We start from the raw sequence: 17,839 nt of genomic DNA, 5'->3' as shown, positions 1-17,839 counted from the left end.
ATTTGACAGGATTGTATATCTTATGAGGGGGCCTTTGCTTCATTCAGCTGACATGCCCACACCATCCTGAAGCAGATTTTACAGCCTCATTTTTCATAATTTTGAAGCTTAATTTTATAAACTTAGAGATATTATTCATGACTGAAATTTGGCCTGGTGGTTCAAAACAAAATTACCTGTCATACAACAAACCTAAAGTAGTGATTTTTTTTTTTTTATCACTTTAAATGGACTTTAAAATGTGATGGAGTGCACTTCTTCCCTAGACTGCAGTGTGCACAACATTGCATCTTTAGAAAAAAAATCCCTGCTTTCTTGCTGCAGCACTGTCATGATTTTCTTCAGAAATGTCTGTAAATTTGGGTAAATAACAGACTCTGCTTATCCCATGCAAATGCACCACACCAAACACTGAAGGGGGGGTTATTCATAAGTTATTAGAGGTCCTAAGGTATTACTGATCTCATACGAATAGTGCTTCAGTCTGTTCGATTGATGTCATTTCATCTTAGCTGCAGGGTTCTCTTTGGTGTTTTATTCTCTTATTACAGCGTGTTTTACTGTGTTACCTTTTATTTAAACAATAAAGAAATATTGAAAAAGTTTGACTGAATAAGGGAGAAGCGTTGATAGCATCTGGTTGTGGGTAAAGGTGTCAGTTGGTCAGAACAGCGGTGCGTGCCTCAGCATTTTCTACTGGACATTGGATGCAGTATAAGAGGACTCTGCCAAGTTTAAGTAGCAGAAATAAAAGCGTGTCTTCTGCCGTAGGTTTGACAGTAAGTAAATGGTTTCTTGGATGGCGTGGGCGGAGTTTAAAGGACAATGAGTGCCAGGGAGAGAATTAAAGAAGTCACTTTAGTGTGATTTGGAGCTCTTAGTCAGTGTGGAAAAAGAGCATGAGCTGAAATGTAAAATGGAGAAGTCCTCCACGGACAGACTGAAGCTTTTACGGCTCGTTCTCTCACTGTGACTCTCTCTGCAGATCCTCAGCTAAACGCCTCAAATGTAAATGCAGAGATGTGTGTTTCTGAGCGCCTACATGCTGGAGTGATTTTACATGTGCTTTTTTTAAATACCTTTCACTGATTCCCCATTAGAGCTAAATAAAGACGAAGTGAACTGAAAGGCTGTGCCACGTTAGCATGTGTGCTTCAGCGCTCCCTCCGACGCCTGCCACTTTCAATACAGCAAATTAATATGCCATTAACAGCAGCGATGGGAGAACGGGCCCACTCTTGTCTAATCATCATATAATGGGGAGCAGTAACTTTCCAAACTGTCAGAAGGCAGAATTACATGTTAAATATCGCCTTTAGCCGCCGTGTTCTGCAGCCACACGCGCTCAGGTGGGAGACACTTTGTGTGAGCGGGCTCAGCTGTCAATCACAGCTATAAATGAATCATAATTATTGTAATTTGGCAGGAGGAACACGCTCCCCGTGCGAGCGCAGCCCAAACTCCAGCTGAAAGTTGCCGGAGCTGCAGGGTAATTGTTGATTGAGTGCCGGCTATAATGATGTTGTTGGAGCGCGGCGGCAGGCGGCGAGATAATACGGTTACAGATTGACAAACAACACAAATGTCCCCCCGCTGCAACCGCTGCCACCGCCGCAGAGCCACGAGCTAATTATGCCGTAATGATAGCCCTGCTGTTGTGGACCTCCCAGGCCACCGTACAGGTAATGTCATTACACCTCCCACATCCACAACAGGATCTACACTCCTCCTCCTTTCCACATTTGTCTAACTCGCTCATTCCTCTCTTCTGTCACATCAGCGGTGGAGCTTTGACTGGAAAACACTCCATCAGCCACATGTCAATCAGACCCTTTCAAAATAAAAGACTCTTGATTCTCTCAGGAGTGAGGGGCCCCTAATTAGTAGAAAATCAAGGAACAGCAGGAAGAAAATATTAGATATCAAATATGCAACTACAACTAAGTTTTATTTTTATCGTTCTTATCATTACTAAACGAAATCAAATGCTAGAACTATAAAGCAAGTTCAGCCCACCAGCATATCGTTAATTATGTGTCTATTCTGGTGGTTCCCAAATGAAGATTATAGGATTTTATTTCTATATGATTGTCAAACATACAATTAGAGTTGAGAAAGTCTATAAATGTGTATAAATACATATAATAAATACCACCGTTATTAGTTATCAGCCATCAGGAGTGGGAAATTATTGATTATCAGTACAAGAAAATACGTATCAGGTATCTGTAGTTCAGACACACCTTTGAACAGTTTTTTAAAGCTGTTAAAAACAAATCGCTGCACTGTTGGGCTCAAGTCAAACAGAGTAGATCTGTTGCAGCGGACAGGCAGACAGTGAGCACACTCGCTGCATGTTGCTGCTACTACAGAAATCAAACATGGAGATGAGAGACAACACTTTTTACCTGATAACTGTGCTGCACATTAATAACACAGACACAAACAGGGGACATTAATCTTGTTACCTGGCTGCTCTTTCACGTCATAATAAAACATGTTGATGACTGGACTCAGACTGAGCTGTGGTCCATCACATATCACTCTGCAACTGCACTACAAAACATTGCGTGTATTAAAACCAGTGATGAAAAGGTTGCAAAGCTTGTTTTTGTGGCAGCAATTTCACTGGTGGTGGTATTGATACTGGTCTACCAGCCAACACTAGTACACAGCTGGTTTTACTTCCTGTCGTTGCATCTTTCCCTCCAGTACTGATCGCTTGGACTTTATGTTGGACGTTTTCATTCCTGTTTTAGACTTTAAAACAAAGTGAGTTTTGCTTTTTGCCTTTAGTTATGTATTTTAAATATAAAGCATTCATAAAAAGGAAAAAAAAAATCCTGTTTTAGTTGATTGTATGTTTTTATATTTTGACACATTAAGGATTTTTAATAGAAGGACAGACCAAGAATTACCCTAAATGTAGTTTTTAACGGTTTCTATCTAAAGAACGACTGTAAACTGATCTAAATCCCGAAGCAATCAGGTTTAAAATGTATAAATTTGCTTGTTTTCAGTGTAGCAGCACAACCTGTTCTTCCAACGATCAATTAACCACCTCATAAACGTGACATTTCACCCTTCTTATTGATCAGGGAGAGAAGAGTCTATCAGAGTCCTCCTGCCATGCCAAAACAGCCTCCAGAACTGGGCCCATAAATTCGACATAATTAGCATAACGCTGATTCAGCGCTGACACAACAGTGACATCAATAAACAATAACACAATATATGAAACTCGATTAAGAGGACAGGTGGGGGGCTGATTGTGGACCAGAGTGTGTTTATGTGACAGTCTGACACCCCGCTGATCACCCACAGTTTACCTCACAGAAGTTATTCACATTTCAATCCTCATCTTAAACATCAGGTTTTATTTAAGAGCTTGTTTCAAACACTGAAGGGCTCAGAATATTATATTCAGTAGTACAATTTAGATTCCTACTAACTGATTTACATCCCTCTCGTTAAAAACACCAAACCTCACTGACAAAAACACAGATTTAAACTTCCAGAACACGGGAGATAATGATGTGCTGCTGCCTGAAAAAGATGATCTGTAACCAATAAGCAATCCCCTAAGAGTGAGATCAGCCAATTCTGGTATGGTCATATTTATTGTTTGGATAAACCTAAAGGCCTTTTTCACGCCCACAGAATGCTTCCAGGGAGCATATGCCGGGTCGGTACGTCGCCGCATCAGCCTTGGTCCTATACTCTCTGGCCTCCTGATGGCCATCATCCAGGACTGCTCTAGGCCCATATCCCATCTCTCCAGGTATCCTCCCAGATGACCTGATCCAGGGCACCCAGGATAAAGCATGCCAGGTGCCCTTAGAAGCGCAGCTGCAGCTAGCGTATCTGGCAGATGACCCTTCCCATCCCTGCTTTCCTGAGCACATCAGTATTTGACACACGGTCTTACCAGTTATGCCAAAAGACTAAAGAAGTTGTCACAAAGGAGTCTGGCCAGTGCTTTTGGCCATCAGTCAGCATTCAGGCCTCACAAGGGTATAATAAGACCAGGAGGACCAAGGACCTACAGACCGGAAGCACTATACTGCCTTGGCCAGCCTGCTTTCATCATATTTGCAGTCCAAGCCTGGGGCTGATCGATGGATTACACTGCCAGTGAAGGTGAACTATCCCATAACTTCCATGAATCTTAATATCGAGCTGCCAAAATAGGACCAAAAGCTCCTTTAACCAATGTTAAAGGTTGACGTGGAAGTTGTGGAGCAATTCACCTACCTTGGCAGCATAATCCATCAATCCGCTGACTGAGAGGCTAAGCCCAACCGCAGACTTACGCATGAGGCGACTGGTTCGATGAGCAAGACAGTGTGGCATTCCCGGTAATTGAGCCTGCTGACAAAAGTCAGTCCTTTAGGCCTTGGTCCTTCAAGTCTTACTCTTGAGAGACCTGGCAATGACTGATGGCAATTTCTCCTTAGCGAATTTTTGGGTATCGTTGTTAGACTGTGTGTCTAAAGCTGATGTGCTCAGGACAGCAGGATTGGTAAGGTCAGCAGCCTGATCTGGGAACCACAGCTGGCACTCTTTCCTGGGCCTGATCCAGCTCACAGCATACTAGATGCCCAGGACCCAGTGGACTGGTCCATATGCCAAGGGCCATGCATGTATTGTGGAGGGGGAGAGATGGGGCACAGGCCTGGAGATTGGCCAGAGCAGTACAGGACCAAGGTTGACGTGGTGATGTGCTAAACTTGCATATGCTCCCATTCCTGACCTGACCTGTTTTCCTAGGTTTAACAGCTCACAGACTGTGATGGCTCCTGGTCCCTAAAAGTTTTCCTTGACATCAAAACCTGCAGAATTTAATCAATATGGATTCTTTTCCTCCTTGCTTTAATTCCAACATCAGCTAAGGTGGATGGCACACATTAACTAGAAAGTGTTTGAGAATTAAACACTGAAGAATTTTAAAAAAAACTACAGCTGAGCACAGGAAGAGGTATGGCAGCTCTTCTCCCAGCTCTTCCTTGAGCCCTGAGTCTAAACTCTTCAAAACCAGCCACTCACTAATACTGTCCAGTAAAATAATTGCACTAACAAAGTAACACATTACAGAGGTGCTGCATATTTCAGCCCTACAGAGGATATTTCAAACTTTGCACATTCTAACACAACAGCTCAGCTTCGACAACAAAAAGTCAACGAGCTAACGACAACATCAATTCAACCCAGCAACCTCAAAGACAGTCCTCACAGAGTCACAGCTGGTGGCTTTTGAGCTGCCTGTCTGATGGATTAACGTGGTCCCAGAGCAAAGCCTCATGGGACATAAAGTCCACTGTGTGTCCTCCAGACAAAAAGGCCCTGTGGGAAATGTAGTCAAACATTGTTTTCAGTCACAGACTGGGAGTGGTGTCGATACAGAGAAAAGCAGCGTTTAGTCTTTCCTTTCTAACCTGTTCATCTTTGTTTTCTATTAGCAGAGTTGATCATGTGACTGCGTCCGCCTCACACCAGCACTTCATCGTCACTGTGGCGCCAGCGTGGTTGGGCACAGATCCAGGACACACTTGATGGCACACACTCATAAAAACACTCAAACAACTCCACTTCACTCTGAGACCCCCCCCCCCCATACACTGGTTCTAATTTTTGTTTTTGTCTGATTACAACACACCCACAGCTCGCACATCAGCAGCGCCACACCTCCACCGCTGACCTCTTCCCCCACTTATTCCCCCGACAACAGCAGCGTGTCCGCCCGTCCAACATCTCTCAACACCAGCAGCAGCGTCCGGGGTAAAAATAGATGAGTGTGAGGTGAGAGGACGGGGAGGGGAGGGGCTGTTGAGTTTTGGGTGTGAAGTCATATCTGTCAGATTGGGTTGGCGTCTGGTGCCAAAGACGGACGTCGGCGTGGAGTCTGAGTGCGGCGTGGGACGGGCGGCATGCCAAAATTTCAATCAGGAGTCTCAACGGAACATCTGGAGTTCAAGTTCAAATCACTTGAATGCTTTAAACAACAATGTCCAACAAGACACCTGTAAGGTAGATCATGTAGGTGTTTTTCAGTCGCTTGCCAAGAGGTTTACAGATTGTTCTCTAGGAAGGAACCACATAAATGCATCATGAAAACCCATGTAAGTGCCTCTCAACCATCTCAACATGTATTAAACCAGCTCTCAGATAAAACAGGCTGGACACCACTGCTTTAAAGCAAACATCTGGGAGGGAAAACATCTCCTTCTAGATCAAATGTGAAATTTAAGATGTGTTTTTTTATTCTTTAAAATAAAGAGTCCAACATGCAAAAGGACCTTTACACTTGAGCCATATGCAATGAGTAGGGCTGTGTATCAGCAAGAATCTGGCGATACAATTCGTAATGCAACACAGAGGTGCTGATACCAATATATTGAGATATATTACAATACTATGAGCAAGACGATATTTCGTGATTATTTTTTATTGTAAACATACATGTTTTATTATATATATAGCTGCTATGTAATTTTAAGAATTAAACTATTAATTAAAAAAATATAGTCCAGCATCATCCAGCATTTTAACTATCTTTTTGAGGATTTTCCTCATTTGCTATAATGAATTAAAATGTTTGCAAGCTTTTTTGAAAGAAAAGGAGAAAAAATTACATAGAGTAAATGTAGTCTTACCTTTTATATTTAACGTCATATCAGTGTGTTTATCATTACTTAAAGTCAAAGTGTTTGCGGAGGGAGACTACTGGAGACAAGCTGGTCCTCATGTCCAGTCTTACGGACTGCTGGATTGTGTTGTAGGGAGGGCATGACGTGACAGGCCTCAGTGTATTTATCGCATTATGGAAGCCATCATTTTTAACGACATCAAGACGACGCAGGTCCTAACAAATAAAACGAAGTATTGACTGTAAGATTTGGTTGCATTAGTAGAGACCAGTGGTGGCTTCAACAGGCTACTTTAGCCGTTAGCTGTGATGCTATCGCTATGTTGTCTAGCTCACAGATATGCTGTGTAGTCCGAGTATTTCACTCTGGCGTGGCACATCTAGCAAACAACTAAACTCCTGTTTAGGTTTGCGGTGTCTTCAATGTTTTGGAAGTCAAGGTAAGTCCACACATCCTCTTTGAATGCAGCAGAAACCACTCTGCTGGCAGAGTTACCAACTCCCCAGTAAGGAAAGTAGCTATTGGCTGTCCTAAAAGTCACTAGAAGTGGTTAATGGCGTCAACCCCTAATTTGCATAATTGGCCATGAGCATGTGATTGTAATGGACGCCGTGAGAGAGAGGATTAACATACTGAGAGAAACAAATGTGAGTAAAAAACACCCTAAAAATATTTATAACTACAAATTAACTTTCTTTTGTCATTCTTGTTTTTTTAATGTCACAATTCCAAGCGTTTATCTTTATTCAGGCGTGGAACCGCCAAAAAGAGACACTGTGGCAGAGTTACTTTTTTTCTGTTTGTTTGTTTAGATTTTGTTTTTTTAGTATGTTTTTTTTTAGATTTTTTTTAGAGGGGGGGTATTTTAGTCTAGTTTTGTTAAGTTTGGTTTGATTTTACACCTTATGGTTCACTTAAGAGCCTAGCAGTCAAGCAGCCTAGCAGTCCAGGTTTATTCATTCTTATAAATTAATTTTCTTCCCAATATTACTATAGTCTATTAAATCACCAGACCTTTTACCACTGATGTAATTTAATACGTTGTATAGAGCAAATAGGAGGGCTTTTATTTTGAAATGTTCTCTTTTCCCAATGGGTCCCATGATGTCCTTTTCCTTAAGTTTTTCATTAAAACAAGAAAGCAAAATAAGGGAAATGAAAAGGATTTTTTCATTCATTTTGTTTTTTTTCCACTTTTGTGACAGACATTTAAAAAACAAGAAAACAGCTAATTTTTCCATTTTTTCTATTCTCTGTCAAAATGGAAAAAAAAAATGGAATAACAAGAGTTTCTTCTGGTTTCTGAGTCTGGTTTCAACCAGGAAATGGACCTACCAGAAACTACACTGACCCTTCAAGCCATAACAGATGAGTTAGGAAAAAATCTACTCTGCAAAGAGTGAGCCCATTAAGACATGAACAGACCAAAATGGGTTTTAAACAGGGATAAATAAACATGTTTATTCCTGCTGTAAAAATTCACATTTGAACATGGCTCATCTAGGTGACTTCTGCAGACAACCTCTTGTAGACTGCATCTGTTTTGCACATCCACATTGGCTTCATTTTCCAACAGCAGAGGCTGCTGCTTGGTTTTTGCAGTGCAGTACATCTATGAGACTCTAAGATCCAATCAGACGGCAGATTACGTAAATAAGGTGTGTGTGTGTGTGTGTGTGCAGTGTGTTAATTCACCTGTGTGTGAGTAGAGACCACCTTGATGGGAAATATTTACTGGTCATGTTTATAGCTGAGCAGACAGCTCAGGATGATATCTGGCTTAGAAATACGAGCGAGAGGAAGAGCGCTCCGAGTCCCTCTCTCTCTCTCACAGAGAGCTGACATGATTGGTAAATACTGTGTCATCCCTTCACTCGTGCCTGGAAAGAGTCCAGCGGCCGCTTCAACTCGTCTCAGAGAGAAATCAGGATGCAAACAGATTTCAGTGTTTTTGATGTGGATTCTGATCGCTCCTCTAAATGTATTTAATGCGGATATAGTAGTTGAAGTTGAGGTTTCATTGCTTTCTTAACATCCCGAGCCTTTGTTTTATCTCCTCTTCATTTATGTTGACTGTATACACTCTCTTTAATGCAGATTTTACAATGTTGGTCCTTATAGCCTGAAACAAAGCATCCATTTTTAACTACTGCCCTTCTGTTGCTGTAAATAATTCATCCTGATAACAACATTCGAAATTAGCCAGTAAATTTATATACAGGGTCCATTCTGACACTATTAAGATTGATTGTTGTCTGTATGCTATTGTGTACTTGTTTACTGAAGGCTGCTCTGAATCAAGACTTCTATATGACTGATAAAGCAGTTCAATTTATAGATGGATGATAATTAGGATGTTTTATGTCTGCAAATGGGTTCATTCTTAAAACAGAAGAAGATTGGCACAATCAGGACTCCTCCAAAAGGTGGTCAGCAGGCCAAACTGAGCAATTAGGGGGAGAAAGGCTTTAATTAGAGAGGTGACCAAGAACCTGTTGGAGATGGGACAAAATTCCAGAAGGATGACCATCAAACCTGAAAAAAGTGAAGATGGTCTGAATACTTTTTGAATGCACTGTAAATGACTCACAGGAACAACGGGACTAAATGCTAACTACTTGAGCCATTTAGGCATGCAGACATGGTCAAGACGACTTGCTGAAGCTCTAACCGAACAATCAGAATGGGGAAGAAAGGGGATTTAAGTGACTTTGGACATGCTAGTGTGAGTATTTCAAAAACTGCTGATCTACTCGGACTGAAACCACCAATAGGGTTCACAGAGAATAGCCAAAACAACACATAGAACCCAAGCAGATGGGCTACAGCAGCAGAAGACCACACCAGATACCACGCCTGTCAGCTAAGAACAGGAAACTGAGGCTACAGTTCACACGGGCTCACCAACATTGTCCAATAGAAGATTGGAAAAACGCTGCCTGGTCTGATGAGTCTGTGACATTCAGATGGTAGGGTCAGAATTCGGTGTGCTTCTGTCTCATAGACCATGATGGTTTAATTCTGAGTTTAGCTCTTACACAAAGTTAGTCAAACTCACACAAACCTTATCAAAGCAGATATAAAAAAGCAACTGTCACATCCTGCAAGGGTAAGTTTCTGTCCATGGAGTCTGGTTTGGGGAGTGATATAACATCTGTTAGTGGAAATATCCTGCAGTCACAGCATTTCCAACCATACTGATTCTGTAACATCTGTATTTATATACATGCAAGGAACACATGACAACATAGTTATGGCGACTATGTGTGGACTAGGCTTTAAATGTCTCTCTGAAGAGAAACTTTCTGTATTGTTGACTGATGCTTTATGTGGAGATTTTTTTGCCTTTAACTCTGCAGATATGAGATGCATTTTTTACATGGCAAACTTTTTAAGACATATCTGCCTCCAATCTGAAGTAAAGTTCCCCTACCTTTAAGTCATTCATGTCCTGAATATTTAAAAAATAAAGCCCAGGTCTAAAAATATCTTCACTCCTCTTTAACCTGACAAGAATAATGTTTCTTCAGCGGTCTAAGCATGTTGGCATGCCATTTAAGATCATTCTAAACATCATATAAGCTAAACAGTTAGCCTAAAGCTAATCACTCAGCACTGTGTATGCCAACCTGTCATCACACAGCCTCCAAACCGCTAAACAGTTAACACAAAGCTGTCAGTGAACGTGCTGCTGTATCAATATAACTGTTAACAAACCATCAGTCAGATTCACACAAAAACACCACCCTCACAATGACACTTTACCAGCAGATTAAAGCATCCCACAACCTCAGGGTAAAAAGTATGTTTACTACTTTTATAAGCAATAATCTGGAGATTATGTCAAATAATCGTCACAAGAAAAAATATCTAATAAAGCAGAGATTTAACACGCAATGATTCCTTTATCAATTCATTGATTTGATGAAAGAAGTCGAATAAAGTGATCAATTTAAAGGAACTGAGTCCAAATTGCTAACTATCAGTAGTAGGGAGGTTTAAGACAAATGCATGCCAAAAGTGTGTTGCATTAGCAGAAAAGATGAATGCAAATAAAAAAACAGAAATGCACAAAACTACACCAAGCAAAAAGCTGCAACCAAATGGAAACAACTGCAATATGTATGTGAATATCTGCAACGGGAATGCAAACAGCATCATCATGAACATAAACTGTCACAAGGATGCAAAGAGCAGAAACACAAATGTAAGTAGCCAAAACATGAATGCAAACAGCTGCAACGTAAATGAAAATACACAAAACACAAATGCGTTTGAGTGCAACAAGGACAAAGATGGCACCAAAATGAATGCAAATAATCACAACACGAATGCTAATAGCAGCATTACAAATTAAAATTGCCCCAAAACAGATGCAAAGAAACAGCAGCAGGAATGCAAACCATAGCATAACCAATGCAAATCACAGCAGCACAAGGCAATAGATGCCACACTTATGTAAGCAATTGCAACCTGAATGCAAACAACTGCAACAAAGATGCAATAGCTGCAACACAAACACAAAAAACTTTCACCTGATCACAGCAACAAGTATGCAAAAACCTGCAACATATAAAAAATCAGAAGCAACAAGAAAAAGCAAATAGCAGCAACAAGAACACAAACTGCAACAACACATATGCAAACAGCTATAACATGCATTCATTGAGCCAAATTATCTTAATGCAAATAATCCAAACTTTAATGCAAACAGCAGCAACAAGAATGCATGTCATAGCATAATCAATGCAACACAAGAGGAGAGAGCTGCAACACTTACACAAGCGACGGCAACATGAATGCAAGCAGCCGTCTGTCTGATTTCAGTTAGTCGCTCACATTCATGCTGCAGCAACTCACATTTATGTTTCAATCTGAAACAACATTGTATGACCTGATCGATGAAACAATCTCATTGATACAATGCCTTTGATACAATCTTTTTCTTTAACACTGGGTACGAAGTTCTATGACACAAAACTAACAACTTGTCAGTTGCAGACGCCGGCAGAGATGAAGCCCCACGCCTGCTTCTGTTTATTTACATTAACCACCAAACCGCCGTCAGGGTGGCCTGGTCGCTCTCACAGACACACTTGAACCCCCCTACACGCTGCAGGGACGCTGCCCTGAGTCCGACCTCTGACCTCTGATCTCTTACCTCCCTGCAGCCTTGGTCTCACAGCCAGCAGCACATCACTGCTCTGTTCAGATGTCAGGAGCTCATACAGCAGAAGATCAAGTCCATGTGCATGTTAGAGAATGAAAGGATATGAGTGGACGAGGATCTTGATGGCGAGTCTGCGAACAGGATGAAACGGACTGAAGATGTAGAGAGCTGACGTGGCACTGAAACGGAAGATGGCCTTCCCTTTGTTCAGGACTATGAAGGTCTGCAAAAAACAGAGAGAGAGAGAAAAATAAACTTTTATTCGATTAAAGAAGGAACTTTCATACAAATATATAGAATAACCTCAGACAACATTTATTTGAGCTGTTTCACATTAGAGACCCAGACCTGAGAACAATGTGCCCCAGAGTTTGGTTCATCTAATCACAAGTGTACTGTACTCATGCACTATGATATTGATATTGACTAAGCATGGTACACTGGAGATATGAACCCCAGACATGTCTCTCCAGTTAAGACCGTCTGGCAGCAGAGCATTCATCTCTAACGGCCACTTTCACAGACTGTTTATCTAAAACTGCATCTATTTCAGAACAGAAATACATGCTAAAGCTAACAAAATAAAAATGGATTAAACCTCCATTTAGGGTTAAGGTAATGGTCAGGATACCAAAAGTAAAAGTTAAGAACCTGAATCGCAAAATCTGACTACAATAAATTTAATAAAGCAGAGTAAACAGTCTTCTCACAGGAAAAAGCTCATGCTCCGTGAAAACAATCTAACATAGCAGGCATAGCTTATGTTGCTATGTTAGCTGCCTGAGCTACGTAGATAACAAAGCTAAAGTAGTTTCAAAGCAAACATAGCTAAAGCTAAGCTCACAAAGCAGCGCCATAGCTACGTAAGCCATGTGCCTGCGTTAACTATGCAGCTAGGTATGCTACATATCTACACTATCAACATAGGCAAGTCAGCTTTAACTATGTTTCCTTAAGCTCACATTGCTAAAGCTGACCTAGCTACAGATATTGTACCTACATAGCAAACATAGCTATGTAGTTAGTACAGCTATATAGCTAATATGCTTAATGCTAAGGTCATAAATCAGTTATGTAAGCTATGAAGGTATGGTTTCTAAGTAGCTACGTTAGCTTTAGCTATGTTTGATAAAGCTTTAGCTACACTGGCTTATGTAGTAATGTTAATTACACGGCTATGTTAGCTTTGGCTGAAGCTAACGAAGCCAAAGCAAGCCACTGCTTATTTAACTTCTTCTAAAACATGTCTATACATAATTGTTAAAGAATAACATTTTTTTAAATCTAAAACTAGAACTATGTCGTACCATTAAATTACGGCGCGTCCTTTCTGAGATATACACCGTCTCAGATGAACAATCTGCAGCCAGACTCCTCTAAAAATAGTTGTATCCATGCAGCGCTTAACTATTTCATCCTCTTAGCTGCATGGTAGATGTGGGAGTAGGGAGAGGGTACTTGAATACAAGAAAAATCTCCCAGGCTCTCTCTTTAATGGTTAGAATGATTAATGATTGAATGTTGGAAATGCACCACTTGATGTACCTCGCTCTGTAAATTTCATTGTTCTTTCATACAAGGCACATGAACACTTTCTGATTTCTTAAATGCCTTCATTAGTAAGTGACGGCTTGATGCTGAACTACATTAAAGTGTAACTTTTAGGTCTACTTGACCATTCCATGAATAAAAAAGTCATTTCAACCCTAATGAGGGCTCCCTTGAGTTTTTCTTGTTTATTTCTATGACTACATGAATCCCATGCCAAAGAGCAGGACTGATTACATATAAGCCTTCACTATTACTGTGTGGATGTGGACTGAATGGGTATGTGCGGTTAAGTGTGACCTGTAGTGTAAAATGAGTCCAGGAAGCTTTCCTTTCCTCAGTGTTTTTGAGACAATACAAGTGCGCTGCTCAGGCACGGAGCAATGTTTCTGATGTGGAAGCAGACCAGCAAGGGAGAAGGGCAGAGGAGCTATCGCAGATGGACACGATCTGGAAAAATACTAGAACTGCCACCTGGTGGTTCTACACCTCTGCAAGGTTTACAATAACCAGAGAGTGAAAGTACATTTGAGGTCAAGAGGAAGTGCTGGGTCGGGTTTGACGTTAGCCTCCAAAGTCTATTCACTTTATCCACAAGTCAGAGTACATCTGTGCAAAGTGGAGGGAAAATCTCTTAATGGTTCTGAAGATGTCACATTCACAAGCAGGGGGTGTTTATGAGGCTCCGAGGAAAATCCCTCACAGAGATCTTGAGATATCGCACTCAGAAGACTAGACTGCATAGACAGACAGATACGTCAAACCACCAGGCTGTACAAGTTTGTGATGATGGTTTATATTGTGATTGTATTTTAAGCACAATGATGTGCTTTTTAAAAAGCAGACCAAACAAACAGTTCAGTGTCAGTTAAAGTTGAAGATTTTTAAACCAAATAAAAAAAACTTTTATTTTAAAGAACTCCCCAGATATGTTGCTGAAGAAGACCTTGAATTTGTCTCAAAATTGGTCAATATTGTAAAAATTTGTCGTGATTTTTTTATTCTTACTTTTTTATGTGTGTATATTTGGAGTTTTGTCAGTTTCTGTACTTGTCCTTCACTCACACAGACACTAAAATAGAAAAGAAATATTTGTCAGTTTTGTCACTGGGTTCATTTGTTGTTTCATTATCAAGTCAAAGATAGCTCAACAGATCTGTCTGAAATCTACACAAAGAAACATTCGCTACAGCCCAGTCCAGACCAAAGATTTATGACACGACAGGACCGTTTTCGAGCTGGTGACGGCTACATCCGTCTCAACTGATGTAGGTCAATTAATGATGCCTGCAATTCAATACTGGGAGATGTTGCAAGCAGATTAGGGATTTTAGTGTTAGTTTGCAAAACTGTTAAATTCAGATATCAAATTAGCCTGTGCAAGATTTATAAGTTGGTTAAACTAATTATGATTTTCTTTTAGTCTAATCTTTTACAACTGTAATGAAGCCTCCCATCACTAGTAGCCGCTGTAGCTTCAGTTAAATGTCTTCTTGTCAGAGCTTTCCTCGGCTCTATGCTAGGCGTTAACATGAGAGGGTAGCAGTTAGCATGTCATAGTAACTAGGGCTGGGCAGTTAGTCACAAATTATTTTAAATCGCTTTATGGTCTCCTGCAATTTACAAATCGCAGAAGTTGCAATATTTCATTAACTTGAAATGTGTCAAAATACCAGTTTAATACATTCATTTTTGCAGCAGCAGAAATTTTATACATGCTATGCAAGCATTCAAGTGTCTTTTTTTATGGATTATAATAATCCTCCTTTTCATGTTTTATGTAAAACATAAAAATGGTGCTCCCTTCAATAAAGCAGTTGACATATAATTTGCAATATGAACTACAATAATAGTAGTTAGATATTTTTTAGCAGCAATAAGCTAAAAGCCAGCTGATAAAAACTCTTGCCTCCCAGCTCTCACAGCCAGTCACAGCTCCTTCTCTTAACAGGGCAGTCCATTAAAGTATGATGTACTTGTATTAATGCTGATACACCACGCTGCTGCTGCTGGCAAAGCTTCACCTCCTCCACCCCAGCCTCCTCCTTTATAGCATAAAGCTCGTTGCATCCTCATTTAGATTCACCCTACTATGGATTCTTTGTTTCTGAAATATTTTCATTGTTTTCAATATGCATTGTCATAAATTTATCTATCCATATTGGGGTTTCTAGCTATTTGCTCCCTGGAAAGTCAAAGCATGCTGCTTGACTAATCCAGGAAGCATCTTTTGAGCAGAGCCTTCTCTGCCAAGTAAACCATGGATCCATTTTGCAAAAAAAAAAAAAAAAAAAAATGGCTAAATGTATAATGAGAGTGTTACTTGCTGAATGTAGGTTATGATATAGAACAATTTATTAAAATATATAAGATAAGGAGTCTAATAATAATCACATATTAAATCGCAATATTGGAAAAAAAAATCACAATTATATGATTTTTGAAAATTGTTAAGCCCTAACAGGAACAGTTTGGCATGGAAGTAGAAAAAGAAATAAAGTTGCATGTAGGCTGTTGAGGGTTATATTCATATATAACTACTAGGGGTGTAACGGTATCGGTAATATTGCAGTACCGCGGTTACAGAAGTGTCTAAATCCCGTCCTGGATGTGACGTTTCAAATGGTATGTCTTCAGGGCAGAAGTTTTTTTGTGGAGCAGCGCTAATAGACAGGGAAACTACAATTCCCATTGGCCCTTGCGTACCCCCATGCTTTGCGCTGCACTTATTTGTTTGATTCTATGGCGCAAAAAATGGTGGATGCATGGAGTAGCGAAGGAGAGATGATTGAAAAAGTGTTTGAGACTGCGGAGGCTCCCGTGACTTTTAAATCTGATGTGCGGAAACATTTTTGTTTCCTGGTGTCAATAAATAAGAAAGGAGAAAAAGAGACGGACAAACAAAAGACAGTGTGCAGACACTGCCAGACTGCAGTGACACACTTCATGGGGAATACGAGTAACATGAGGAGCCACTTGATAAATCAGCATCCTGAAAAGATTAACGGTGATCCGAGGAGCAAGATCTGGCCAGGCTAAAAGACTCTTAAGGAAGTGTTTGCAGTCCCACTTCCCCACGATAGCGCGAGGGCTCAACAGATCACAAGAAGTAGCGGTGAATCCATCGCCAGTGACCTATTAGTCAAACATTATTTTAGTCAATTATATTTCAATTTATATTTCTTGCAAAGAACTAAAATAATACTGGCGATCTTAGATTACTATGGAAATTTTTCTATTTTTAATGCTTTCATGGAAGATAGTTTACTTTGACAATGCACTAATAGTCTTTTGATAAATATGCTCTTCTGCACAAATATTGACTGTTTGGTTTGACCTTACCAATGGGGCAAAACAACCCATGTTGCATCCTGATGCAAAGTGCAACCAGTGGACTGGGCATGGCGTTTGTTACTCATGCAGCAGGATGTGACATAATAATGTAAGAACAGCCAATCAGCTGGCCTACTTTACTATATCCCAGTGTGAACACAAAGTGACCCAGCAGTAAAATGCATCAGTAATTCATTTTATCATCTGATTTGGAACAAAGTAAACCAGCTATAGGTGTGACAGCACCCAAGGTGTAAGAGCTTAAAAAGAGAGAACACACAATCTGTGTCACACGCCGTCACCTCCCCTCTGCTCTCCTGTGAAGTAGGCGACCAAAGACTCAATTCATCTTCTACGGATTCTCCCGCAGAAGAGACGGGGAGTTTTCCAAAAACTGTCACCCACAAACACCAGAGCAAACACGCTCACACACGCTCACTCGCTCTCTGGGTCACCCACCCTCTTGTCTTTGAAGTAGTACTGGTCGATGTCTTCCAGAGGAACGCCCACCAGATGAGACGGGATGTCGGCGAAGATGCGCGGCAGCTGTTTTCCTGCCTCCAGGTCGGGCCGGGGCGTGGGGAGCACCACGTCGCCCAGGTCCTGAGACACAGAAAACACAACAACATGAACACAATCCAGAATCCCTCCCTACGTCTCTTCTTTTATTCAAGTTTTAACACTTCATCGTCGTTTATTTTTCTCTTTTAACTGAAGAATAATGAAGCCGCCTCGCTGTGTGCAAATGTTTGTGTGTACCTCCTGGTAATGTTTGTTGCGTCGGGCCTCCTCCTGGGCGATGCGCTGCTCGATGGCCGCCAGGGAGTCCGGCGTGAAGCGCTGAAAGCTCTCTGGTCCCATTGGAAACACACAGCCAGCCATCTTCTCATCCTGATCGTGCTGCTGACTGGCCCAGTATACCAGCTGTGGATGACAGAGAGAAAGGATCAATATATTACCAATCATCCATCGATTCATCAGCATGTCGACACATAATCTCACATCAGTGGTTCTCCACAGGACTCAGGAACCAACACTTTAGTTTGCATATTACCCAAAATAATCTAAATAAAAACCCCTAAATACTCCAGGTGATCAATGGTGTTATTTAGAGTTTCAACAGAACGATCAGGTGTGGAAA

General features: G+C 40.8%; 1 protein-coding gene across 1 annotated transcript in view; it reads right to left on the bottom strand.

Moving 5' to 3' along the window:
- LOC121527710 (sodium channel protein type 4 subunit alpha-like) overlaps nucleotides 1–17,580 on the bottom strand; it is a 211,113-nt gene extending 193,533 nt beyond the window's left edge. Inside the window, exons 1-3 of the mRNA XM_041814736.1 lie at nucleotides 17,458–17,580; nucleotides 17,158–17,301; nucleotides 11,922–12,040 (exon numbers count right to left, since the gene is read on the bottom strand). Of these exons, the coding sequence (XP_041670670.1) occupies nucleotides 11,922–12,040; nucleotides 17,158–17,301; nucleotides 17,458–17,580 (386 nt within the window). The remainder of the gene's footprint in view (nucleotides 1–11,921; nucleotides 12,041–17,157; nucleotides 17,302–17,457) is intronic.
- Between the last annotated feature and the right edge of the window lie 259 nt (nucleotides 17,581–17,839).

The sequence above is a fragment of the Cheilinus undulatus genome, linkage group 19, assembly GCF_018320785.1.
Source record: "Cheilinus undulatus linkage group 19, ASM1832078v1, whole genome shotgun sequence".
NCBI classification, from domain to species: domain Eukaryota; kingdom Metazoa; phylum Chordata; class Actinopteri; order Labriformes; family Labridae; genus Cheilinus; species Cheilinus undulatus.
The sequence above is the reverse complement of the archived record's forward strand: the minus strand, read 5'-3'. Positions and strand labels throughout refer to the sequence as shown.